Source organism: Oryzias latipes, chromosome 1, assembly GCF_002234675.1.
Source record: "Oryzias latipes chromosome 1, ASM223467v1".
NCBI classification, from domain to species: Eukaryota; Metazoa; Chordata; class Actinopteri; order Beloniformes; family Adrianichthyidae; genus Oryzias; species Oryzias latipes.
Window position 1 is genome coordinate 24,665,175 of NC_019859.2, and position 12,382 is coordinate 24,677,556.

The window sequence follows — 12,382 nt, forward strand, 5'->3', positions numbered from 1 at the left end:
CTGGAGGAAGTGGCTGGGGTGAGGGAAGTCTGGGCATCTCTGCTCAGTCTGCTGCCCCCGCGACCCGGTCCCGGATAAGCGGAGGAAGATGGATGGATGGATGGACTAGTTTTAGAAATACTTATTTATAATCGTTTAGTTTGTGACTTCCACTCTGCTGTTCTTATATGCCACCCTTTGAAAGTTTTCTGCCCCCTCCCGTGCCCTCCATATAAAATGTTCAATGTCCGCCCCCTGTTATGAAAAGAATAATCAAAAGCATTCTCAAACAACTTGTGCTGTAAAAGAAATAAAAATTGTATTTGAAAATATTTGTCAAGTGTAGTGAAGTTCAGGTTTGATCATTAATTTATCTGAGAACCTCAGGGACCTGCCTCCTCCGGGTGCCCAGAGTCAGGACTAAACAAGGGGAATCAGCGTTTCAATCTTGTGCAGCTAAAAACTGGAACATTCTCCCTGAGGTTGTGAGACAGGCCTCTACTGTGTTAAGGTTCAAATCCAGACTCAAAACATTCCTGTTTAGCCGTGTATGTAAAGGGTTCTTATCAACACCTCTTTACATTTTCTTTTCTCTTTCCTTTCTTTTAAAGTAAATTTTATAATGATTGTATATGTTTTTAATCGTTGCACTGTATTGTGATTTTAATGCATTTTCTTGTTTTGTGAAGCACTTTGAATTACTTTTTGTAAGAATTGTGCTATACAAATAAACTTGCCTTGCCTTATGCAATGATAACTGTACGGTCCATGCTGCCATACTGTTATCTCACTAAAGTTTCTGTTCACAGCAGCAGCCTTTCAACTGACTTTTTCTTTCTTTTGTTTTCAAACAGGGGTTGTGTTTTAACATACCTGACATGTTTCGACGGATGTCTTCTGTCTTTGTCAGAGTCATCATCAGATAGTTGCGTGTGACATAGCTAAAAACAGTTAATGGTGACTGATGCAGAGTTGCCTGTCAAACTTTGAAAGGCGACTCTGCCACTTGATGTCCGTTTGCTGCAGGAGGATGTTGCTTTAGGTATAAGAGAGCAGGAAGGCCCCCTCATCTCGGTTCATGGATGTGTGGGCTCGCTTTCGGATCTCCACAGCCTTTATAATCCATCTGCGGTCCTAGCAGCAAACAAACATCAAGGGACAGAGTCACCTGTCCCTCCAAATCAGTATAGGTCATCTTTTGTTTGTTTTTATATACTTCACACGCAACTATCTGATGAAAACTCTGACAAAGACAGAAGACGTCCGTCAAAACATGTCAGGTATGTTAAAAAAACAACCCCTGTCTGATAACAAAAGAAACAAGAAGTCAGTTAACAACTACAGATACTGTGAATTGTATTGCATCAGCCTTACAAGCTTCGTTTTTCTGGTTGTTAAAATAGGCTTATGTACAGATGGCAGATAATGTGAAAACACTCCGATCATGAATTTGTCTCCATACCAGTAAACTACAAATGAAGGCCTAACTGGAAAATGCTCATTTTTTGGACCTTATAGCTTTCTTTCTCTTCCTATGAATGGCATTTATTTAATTTTTCCTTTATTTAATCCCTAAAATGACCTAAATGCCAGTAAAAGGGCCTCACCTTTGTTTTTAAAAACTGCACTGAAGATCAGCAAATATATCGCTTTCCTTTGCCGCTGCAGTCAGGGTTGCCACGTAGTCCACTTTTTATGCAAAATGCAATCTTAACCAAAAAATAACAAGAATGAAGTACTAAAAACTGCCTGAATTTTTTTTTCTTTTGTAAGTAACCATTGTATATGTGGGATAATGGCCTTCAGGGTGTGCAATATGAGAAAAATTTATTTCTCATAATGCACACTTTGTCGGCCATTATCCCTTACGTATTCCTTGTCTCTAAATGTCAAATGCAACCTTAACTTAAACCACTAAATTAAGAATTCTTCATAAAAATTGTATTTTTCCTAAGTTCCGTTCTCTGATTTACATATAGAATCAAACTTAAAACCAGCTGTGGTGCTGGAAATAAAACTGCACCCCTATATGAGGGGGTCAGCAATCTGCGAAAAGGCTTCAGTCTGCACTTCAGTCCAACAGAAATAGGTATTTGAGAGTAAAGTTAACATGGAAACGCTTGTAAAATGTTCCTTTAGGTAAAAAATAAATGACTTTTGTAAACTTTGATATTCAACGTTGTCACATCAAACACAACAGAAAGAGAAAGATTAATATATAAAAAAGCTTTTTTAAGACAAACTTGATGGTTAAATGAAAAATTCCTAAAATGTAAAATTCCCAAGTCTAATTTTAAAAATGTATGTGTTATAAATGTTTAAATGTTAAAATCTCATTCTCCCAAATATGTTATAAAACAATATTACAATTTAATCATCACTGTTTCTTGTATATTTATTTTAATTTAAGTGCATATTGCACACTAAAATAAGTAAAGGTTTTATATAAATATTGGAATTAAGTGTGATTAGTTTTATAATCCCAATTTATGATGATCATAATTGCTCTATACAGCACATCATTAAAATACTGCAATCTTCCGTAACGAGTCACTTCACTACACTGCTTTTACTTCTCAAGTGGTTGTGAAATTTTTATTTTACTTTATGAAAGTGGCAACATTACAGAGCCCGCCAGGGGCCAGCTGTTAAAAATTAAAAAAAATCTGATAAACCGTGCGCAAAAACTAATTTTTTTAACCACTGGCCCCGGAGGGCTCAGTACAACAATAAATATCCACACAGGTAAATCTGTAGAGCGGGAAAATGCTCTGAATAAAACACATTGTTTGACTGGCACTGAACACAATGGTACTCCCAAAGTAAATTTAGTGGCATTGGAGAATGACTTCTACATTTAAAATAGTTCTACCTGGTATTATTATATTTTGTAGATAGAAACTATTGTTGCACTTTATTTATTCCAAACCATTCATATACTGGTGGTCATTGCAAGGTAAATTAACGGGAAAGTAAAACAATTGAAAGGTGTTACGATTGAAATTGGAGTCTGCAGGAATAGTCAGACTACAAGACTTTGAGTGTTATGGCTTTAACTTGGCTTTTGAAGTAAAAATTAAATGTAAGAGATACCCTATAAAGATAAATAAGAAATGGACCACAACAGACAAGTAAAGCAAAAGTTTGCCGACCGTTGACTGTAAATACGAACTGGACACAGTGACCCCTCCACCCTTGAATTCCAAACAGGAAGTATCCACTGGCTTCAAGAAGCTAACATCTCATAGACCTCTACTGAGATGCAAACAGTTTTTACTCAGTCCTTATATTCATCAAAATAACCATTCTTACTCTGCTACATCTTTTTAACATCCTACTAACATTTTTCATATTTCCTCTTTATCGCAACTTCTTAAGTTATAAACTGACCAATTAGATGACTCAATAAAAGCATGTGGTGCATCTTGAATGTTTGACAGATTCTCTTGAGCCTGCTTTCAGTGGGGGACGGGGGGGGGGGGGGGGGGGGGGGGTAGACTTCCAACAAGCTCACCCTTGATTGACAATAGCAGTTGCCCTAGAAACGTTGACTCAGACTGACTCTGACAATCATAGTCGACTGGCTTCAAATGGCGGCGCCCGCATCGCGTCTGAATTGGCTTCATGGATGGATTTATGGAGTTAAGGCCTTTTCTATGCGTCACACACGGCTGTGTCCAGTTCTGTAATGACGGTCTATCTATGGTGTTGACATCATTTCTAGCACATTAAAAGCAGAGTTTAAAAACATTTCTCTGTTTCTTTTCACACAAAAATTAAAATAAAAGTTCAAACATTTGGGATTGAAGCAAAAACTTTTCTCATAAAGTTAAATAAGGTTTTTTAAATTAGCACTGCTGTCAATCATAGCAATGATGAAAAAGAGCCTTTTTGGAGACGACACAAATTAAAGTAAATTTAATAGTAAAATTACAAACCGTGTATCTTTTTACTACATTGGGTTCTGCTGTGAGACCTGCATAGCACATGAACAGCTTTGATATCAACTTGAACAGACCTGTAAAATATTATAACAGCAGCACTCGCTCATGGGAGAACAGTGATCTCTGCAGAGACTGCTGAGAAAAAGTCTAAAGAAAATACCTTTTCTCAGGGCCTTCAAAGATTCCTTTTATATTCTGTTGGCATCATTCCATAAACCATAAGATAAAAATAATCTATTCTATATCTATAATAATAATTATCTTTCTTAGAGAAAGAACTGGTGGACTTTGTAAGGCTTTAGGAAGTTTGAAAACATCCTACTGGAATATTTCATCATTTAAAGACTGAAATTGTTATTTCTTCTATTCAACCAGGCGGTTCTGCAGTCCAGTGACAGCAGAAAAACAAAGTCCCTTAATATATTTTGAAACAAAAAGTAATCAAATTGAGGTGGAATTGTTTTGTTTTGGTGTTGTGGTTTAGTCGCCCTGCTCTACAGTCTTTCCAAAGTATTCTTTCTGGAACTGCTGGAACTCCTCTTCTGTGAACAAAGATTCTGTCTCTTCGGCCTTCTTGGCAGGGTTGTCGGGGCGATTTCTGGACTGTCTCCCTGCGTTATGGTTCTGGATCTGAGAAAGACAAGTCGAAACAAAACGTTATAACAAATGCTGCAGAAAGCAGCATCACATTGATTTTAACCCCAATTCACAGCAAACCAGAAGCAGCACAGATCAGCAGGGCACGTAAAAGAATTCAGTGTAATCTGACATTTCTCATTGAGGACGTCATACACACATCAATCTGCAAAGCTGCAGCCACAGAAACACAAGACAAAGATTGCAAGTGTCCAAAAAACGTCCACTACACTTTTTATATATATTTAATATATATTAATATATTTTGTTTTGTTAACTGGTTCTGTTCAACAACTGAGCAAACAGATGAGAGCTGAAGGCCTTTTGTGTTGGACAGGTTTTACTATTAGGTTATGAATCTTCGGATAACCAGGGTTTGAATTTATATGAATCCCTTTATGTTTTTTTATTATTTTTTATTCATTTGTTAGATTTTGTGTTTTAAGTATATATACCTATTCTTTTTATTAAAGTGGAGGGAGAGGGGGAAAGTGTGTGTGTGTGTGTGTGGGTGGGGGGGGGGGGTTTAGAAGAAAGAGGGGTAGAAAGTGAGGGGATACAAGTGCCCAGTTGCTAATTTGAATAGGTGATTATTTTAAGCTGTGAAAAATTTATGCTAGATCTGCTGGAAAGACAAATTATTACATCTACATAGGGGTGTAACGATACACGTAGATGAACCGAACCGTTTTGATATAACAGTTTCGGTTCGGTTCACTTCTGTACCGTTTCGGTACGTTTTTTCTTTTTTTTCCGCATATACATTGTAACGACCCAGCTGCTTTGTCACTCGTAGCGGGGAAACAGGAGCAGAGGTGACAGTTAACGTGCTGCGTTGACTGTCCTTGCGCCATACTCCACTCACCCTCAAACAGTCTCAGAGAGAGAGTAGACAGAGAAATAGATTGCTCCATCTCCTTTCCAGCATTAAAATCCATTTATTATGAACACACATGAACAGTGCAACAACGTGAACATCACTTCTCTTCATAGCTCTCTCAGTGATGGTGAAGGATTCAACACACAATATTTTACACTTCCCATGACTCTTAGTGGCTATAGGCGGGGCTAACCCCCAGGTCGCCACTGTATTAACTTTGCGCCGAGGCGGAAGTAATGTTAGCCGTGAGTTTCCTCCGAGACACTATTAGGTGACGGACAGTAAGCATGTAAACATTTGGCTCATGCAGACGCGAGGCCAGAGATGAGGACCCCCAATCTCCTGTGTGGGAACACTTTGGCTTTGTTGTCAGCATCCATGAAGGAAAAAGACAATTGGATAAGTCGAATGCTGTGTGTTGACATTGTCACACAAAAATAGCGTATGCCACAGTAACACATCTAATCTGTTAACGAACTTAAAACGGCGTCACCGACTGTAACAATCGAGTCTACAAGAAAAAACATGTGCAAGTTAAAATGTTTTTTTTCAGGCCAGTGTTAATTATCCAAACTTTTTGGTTTCTGGCAGCTAACAGTTTTTCTTATTTTATTAAGAAGATCACCTACATAGGTCAAATTTTATTTATTGTTATGTAAAACCAATAAATGCATTTTGTAAGTAATTTTCTTTGCCTTAGTTTTTTGGACCGAAAAAATAGACGGACGGACGGACGGACAGATAAAAACTTTATTAATCTGTCCGGCAGCATAACAAAGACAGACACAGTAAATGACAATAAAATAATAGTTCATAAAATAGCAGTTCATATCAGGCAGATTTGTTAAACAGCAGAACCGAACCGAAATGAGGCTGAACCAAATTCAGATTTTAGCGTATCGTTACACCCCTACATCTAAAAGTGAAATTCTGACAATAAGATATCGGAAGATATCTGTCCATCGATACACTGTGGGTTAGGAAGAGGGATAAAGCAGACAGGGAGCAGTGTGCCAGTGTGCCGTGCACGTGGGGGTGGAGATACATGCACGCTGTCAAAGTGAACCATGTGATCGTTAGGGGAACCAGATCCTCCCCGGCGGCACCAGGAGGCATAGGCGAGCCCAGCGTCAGGACCCCCAGGTCACAGGAGAGGCGTGCTCCACCGGGTGACAGCTATTGGGGCCACCGGGCGCTTGACACCGAGACGTGGGCAAAGCCAGGACACAGAGGGCCGAGGAGCCGCCCACCACCCAGTCGGAGCCTCGTCACCGCAGGTCAGCCCCGGCTGACCTGCGGTGACTTTAAAGACACCGTCTTTAAAGACAGAGGGTCTTTAAAGACAAAAGTAACAAAAAATGGCAATAATTAAAGCGTCCATCTCTGACACTGTTACAGATTTGTTTTTCTTACCTTCAAAGTATCTGAATCTGTGGGTTTACTGATAGTTTCCATGAAGTACTTGAGATTGGCGCTCAGGTTGCTCTTTCCCTGCTTCTTCCTGAACTCTTCTGCATGCAATCACAGAGGAAGACATTTGAAACAACAACATTATTTTCTCATCACACTGTCAATAACTCCATATTCAGTTATTGAGCGGTTTCTTTCTGCAATTAATTCATTTTTAAGCCAATAGCTGAATATTGAAAAGTTTAATTAATGCAGGTTACTGAATGTTTTACTCCTTGTTTTCAAGGAAAGTAAATTCCCTGAAACATAAAATGCCCTTATGCTTAATTTTACACTATTAACTTTAAATGTCAAATAAATGTTGCTCTTTACAGTTTATTTATAAAAATGTGATTACATGCAGCATCTGCTTTTGAAAACGGTCTGGGAAAAGCTAATCATTTTAAAAGTGGCTTAAAATCCCTCAACAGAGCAAAAACAAGTACATCATAAAATACAAACAAAAGAAAGACGGAACAAGGCAAACAAGAAGAACAAGTGGATTTTTAAACTTAGATTGAAAAGTAGAAAATGAATCAATGTTCTGGATGGAAGGAAATTTGGGAGTTTCTTCAAGCTGCTGAGGCAGACGGAGGGCACAGCGAATGGAGGTGAAGGAGCAGGAGGAGGTTGAAATGAAGAGGGGATTTGAAAAAGAGTGGAGGACCACAAGACCACAAACGACTTTTAAGCATTCTTTGAGCAACTTGCAGTCAATGAAGCTGAAGTAGGATGAGGGTGATATGGTGAAAATGATTAATTCTGAACTAGTTAGGGTACTGTGGGGGGCCTTTTGAGGAAAAGGAGGCAATTCCAAAACAAAAACTAAGTAACCAGATTGTGGTCAGTGATGGATGCAGTGTGGGAACTGGGGCGATGTAAGTTCAAATCAGCAGATATTACAAAGGCAGAGTTGTGATTAATGTAAAGAAGTTTGAAATGAAGCATAATTTTATGTCAGATAAGGAATTGGTCAAATTAAATTGTGGAAAAGTTAAATTTGATCTCCTAGACACAAAAAATTAACTGACCAATAGCTGATTTGATCCTCTTGTCCTTGACTGTAGCTTTGCTCTTCCCAGGACCAAGGCGGCCCTGCAGTCTTTTAACCTGCCTGCTGACTCCCTGTCTATTGCTGCTGATCTGCTCCATCACTGCGGCCGAGCTGGGGGTCTTCTTCTTTTTCTTTATCTGGCTGTCATCTGCTAAAATGCAAGCGAGAACAGCACAAATACACACCTTTAGACACAGTGCTTGCTGGGTGACAGTATATTACAATTATATTTGAATTCTACCTTATTTGTTTATTAAATAAATGTTCTCTCTGCAGATGGTGTCATTTTTAAAAGATGTTTATTTCCTTTAACATTCCAGCATGTCAAAAAAGATGACACAAAATCTCATTTAAGGTTAGAGTCAAAAATACCCTGTTGTTACTCAAAGTTAAATATGAATTTGATTTTTACATTATTTACTATGAGGATGTATTTTGGCAGCTCTTTGACGTTTAGGGGGAAAGTGTACATCACAACTTATTATATATTTTTATTCACATAATACAGTAAATATATTGACACAAGATTAAAAAAAAGTACAGATACATTTCTTCACTTCTTAGGATTTAATGAAATTAAACACATTTGTTAATTCAGGTTTTTATTTATTGTTTTTGAACTAGAACCCTAGCAAAAGTAGTCTATTTATGTCTGAATTTATTTCCAGGTATGAAAAAAAGATGTGGTTTCTTTTCTTGTTTTATTTATTCATGTTTTTTTTTCTGCTTTATGTAGACTATAAATGAAGGTAAGTTTGGAGCAGAGGTGCTTTTTATTGCATCAAGGCATCTAGGGGTTAGGTGCACAACAAATATACTCAGTTTATACTAAAAGTCAGGCGGTATACTTGAAGTTGACTTTTTATATATCTATATATTGTTAACCTTGCGTTGGTTTACTTGGTCTACAACTACATGGTGGTAATATTTTTACTATACTCAAGTAAAATAAACTTCAAGTGTTTATTATAAGAGAAAATATATTATAAAAAAGCTACTGCAGTTTTTTGTTTTAAAAATCATACAAATAAACCTTGACACGTATTCAGTTACAGAACTTTGTATATAAGACAAATAATATTACATGATTTGTTTTGCTTTATTATTTGAATCAAAATGAAGTTAAGAAGGAATGCTAAAAGGTGGACTAGCATAAAACAAAGTGAAAATAATTTTGCCAACTTTCTACCTACTAATATAGATTTTTTAATACATTTAATCTGTATTACATTTAGCAAATTTAATTAATTAGTGCAGCTGAGTGCTTGTGCTAATGTGGTTTGCTAGCTCAACTAAAATTCTATAGCAAAAAGTCAAACCGGACCTTTGATGTCATCACTCAGCAGCTCCAGTCCTCTTCTGACCAACGACACTGACATTGCACAACAACAAAAAATCACGTTCTTAACAAATCTGCAGTATATAAATGTAATATTCTGCCTCTAACACGTGAGTAGATCAACATCCGGTCTTTGTGTGCACTGCCGGAATGAGTCCTCCGAAAACCAGACAGTGTTGCATATAGTGCCTACCAAACTACTACTAGAATAATAAACTAACAATAAAATAAAATTAAAAAATTTAATGTGAAGTTTTTTAAAAAATAAAACAAAAGAAAAACAAGTGAAGTGAAGTGTTTTATTTTTAAAACAATTCATAAATAAAAAATAAAATAATGAGTAGTACAGGGGGGTATTCCAGGAAGCAGATTATGCTAGCTCCCACGGTAAGTTTGAGGCTAAGGTCCTTTAAAATTCTCCATAAAATTTACCCTGCCAAACATTATATGATAAAATTTAAAAAAGATATTAATACTGATTGTAGTTTCTGTGGAGATCACCCAGAAACAGTAACTCATCTTTTCTGGCACTGTTTGTCCACACAGAGATTTTGGAAGGAGTTCAGTAGATTCATCATTATTCATGTCTTCAAAGATTTCTCCTTGAAATGGGAAAATGTATTACTTTGTTTTTTCAGGACCCCCAAAAAACAAATAGTATTTTTAATAATTAATTTATTAATTCTTCTGGCAAAATTCTACATACATAAATGTAAATTTACTAATAAAACACCTTACTTCCCACAATTCATTAAAGATGTAACTTTTTACATTAAATCAATATCCTTTTCCTCCAACAAAAAAGCTCTCAGAACTATTGAAATTTGTAACTCTCTGCAAATATTTAATGAATCGACTCCCCTGGCTGTTTAACATTGTTTGTGTTGTATATTGATTGTATGTTGTATACTGCATTGATTGTTCTTCATGTTGTATACTTGCATTTGTTCAATAAAGTTATAAAAAAAAAGTTTGAGGCTAAGGAAGTTGATAACCTCAGTTTTCGGTTCCAGAAATGGAGGTATGTTTCAGGGTAGGTCAAGTTACCATGGCAACTCATGCTCTGAACATAACCTGGTCCGGAGCAGGTTTAGTTGAAGCTTAGTTTGTTTACAGAGAGGTGAAGCAGCATGGCGTGTCCATTTGAAGAGGATTTAGTGGATGAAGAAGCTCAGATAATACTTTTTCCAACATGAAAGGATGATAAGACCATGTATGGATGTTGGAAAAAAAAACTTTTTTACTTTGATCTAACTTAATTATTTGCTTCAGTTAAGATAAATCATTTTTTTAGGTCACCTTAAAAATAACACGTAGTTTTTAGACAGTTATTTTGCTTTCATTCAAATTAATTCAATTAAGTAGGTGTAACTTTGGTGCTGCAGTTAGATAGGCACCGCAAGGGATTCTGGGATATAATTCCCTTTGCCTGTCTGGACGGATTTGGGTTTAAGTGTGGGTTTTTGACATAATGTGTTTAGTTGTTTAGCTATTTTACTGTGCTTTGCCATGTTTTGCCGAGTTATTTTGTCCTACTATAATTATGTCTCTGCACCATGAGTTAGAGTGAAGGAGAGGATGATGAGTTTATGTACCACCCCTACAATACATTGTAATGACACTGTTAGAATATTCTTTAATGAATTTTTGCACTCCGTTCATTTTTTCCCATCCTTTTTATTGTTATAAAAATGAGCATATCTGCCGGCTCAAACTTAGACATATGACAGTTCAAGAAATATAATTAATTAAGATGGAAAAAAGATTAATGGAGTAATGTGACATTTAGTTAGATTAATACATAATGATGATGCAGCCGTATTACTTTTTTGATGGATTTATAATCTTTATCCGCCGTCATTAAAATCTCAGACTCCGTCTCACTTCCGTCTCAAGTGTCCCGCTTTCTTTTTTTCCCACACGTTTCCATGGTGACTCGGGAATTCGGCGATCCATTGAGAATGTCTTTATGTACTTGCTGTGCACGAGCATTAACCCAGGGTTACCAAGTCGAGCGTAATTACGGCAACTCATATCCGGTCTTTTGGAACCGACATACCCCGAGTAAGTAAGTTCAGGCGGATTTCAGCCAGAGTTCAGGCTTAAAGTCAGGCTAGTTTAAACATGCTTCCTGGAATACCCCCCAGGAGCACAGATAAACCAGAGACGATGTTTACGCCCAAGTACATCATGGGCACGGACAAGCCAAATCTGGAATCTTTTCTTTTTTTTTTTTTGGCCAACTGGAATCCGAAATCAACAAGAATCTGTTGCGTGTAAGACGAAGAAATGCAAAAAAGAAATGCAAAAGTTCAATATCATCTTCTGCATTAAACTAGCCTTGCATTTTATATTTTATATCTATTGCATGCAACTACATCATGGTATACTCTTATTATTTTTCTCTTAGTGTAAAATTTTGCTGGCAGCTTTTTAAAAACAGCCGACTTGTTCATTGGTAAATCCTTTATCAAGGATCTAAAAAATTCAACAAAATATGTCTGCAGCGGGAGACTTCAGATGTGGTAAGAAAAACGAAAGAAGTACTAGTTCTCAAAACTACAGAAATAATGTCACATTTTAAAAAAAGTATATTAAAAACAAAATAATCTCAGTAAACATGTTCTGTAGCAGACTTGTTCATGCCAAAACCCACGGAGAAACAACAGATGAACTGACAATGATGAACTAAAAACAAGAGACATAAAGGCCGAGGACAATTAATAGAAATGAATACAGCGGTCGAGGATTATTTTTAATTATGCTACAGAATCGCTTCCATAACTGACAGGAGGACAACTCAAAAATAAACATAACCAAAAATATCACTGAAAAACTTAACATTGTCTATTATTTATCTCCATTTTGGGTTATTTAACACAATGTTACTTCAGTTCGTCAAATAAACGTATAACAAGAACATTATTTTAATTTGCTCAATTTCGTAATGCCTTAGTTTCCATAACATACTTCCAAGTTACATTTATATGAGCTCATTACGAATAAACTTTTTAATCATATGGTAATTATTGCTGATAAAACAACATTTTTCAACAAGAGGCTGAAACTTACATGAATAAGTAACCCACCGCCATCACATA

At 36.6% G+C, this 12,382-nt stretch overlaps 1 protein-coding gene across 2 annotated transcripts; it reads right to left on the reverse strand.

The window, feature by feature from the left end:
• Positions 1-3,882: 3,882 nt before the first annotated feature.
• rps19bp1 (ribosomal protein S19 binding protein 1) lies at positions 3,883-9,436 on the reverse strand. Of its 2 annotated transcripts, none has more exons than XM_011478355.3 (4): positions 9,267-9,436; positions 7,920-8,090; positions 6,853-6,950; positions 3,883-4,553 (listed from the first exon to the last, which is right to left on the reverse strand). In XM_011478355.3, exons 1-4 carry the CDS (start codon positions 9,319-9,321, stop codon positions 4,404-4,406), a joined length of 474 nt encoding a protein of 157 aa, XP_011476657.1. In that variant the 5' UTR covers positions 9,322-9,436; the 3' UTR covers positions 3,883-4,403. The 2 variants fall into 2 exon arrangements, with proteins under 2 accessions (XP_011476657.1, XP_004066118.1); XM_004066070.4 differs by having other exon boundaries at positions 7,920-8,093.
• Positions 9,437-12,382: the final 2,946 nt, after the last annotated feature.

Excerpts from the sequence above, each read along its gene's own strand:
- rps19bp1 (XM_004066070.4), bottom strand. The coding sequence starts at position 9,321 with ATGTCAGTGTCGTTGGTCAGAAGAGGACTGGAGCTGCTGAGTGATGAC. Across the intron at positions 8,094-9,266 it reads GCTGAGTGATGACATCAAAG|CAGATGACAGCCAGATAAAG; the intron begins GTCCGGTTTGAC and ends CTTGCATTTTAG. Across the intron at positions 6,951-7,919 it reads GAGGATCAAATCAGCTATTG|AAGAGTTCAGGAAGAAGCAG; the intron begins GTCAGTTAATTT and ends GATTGCATGCAG.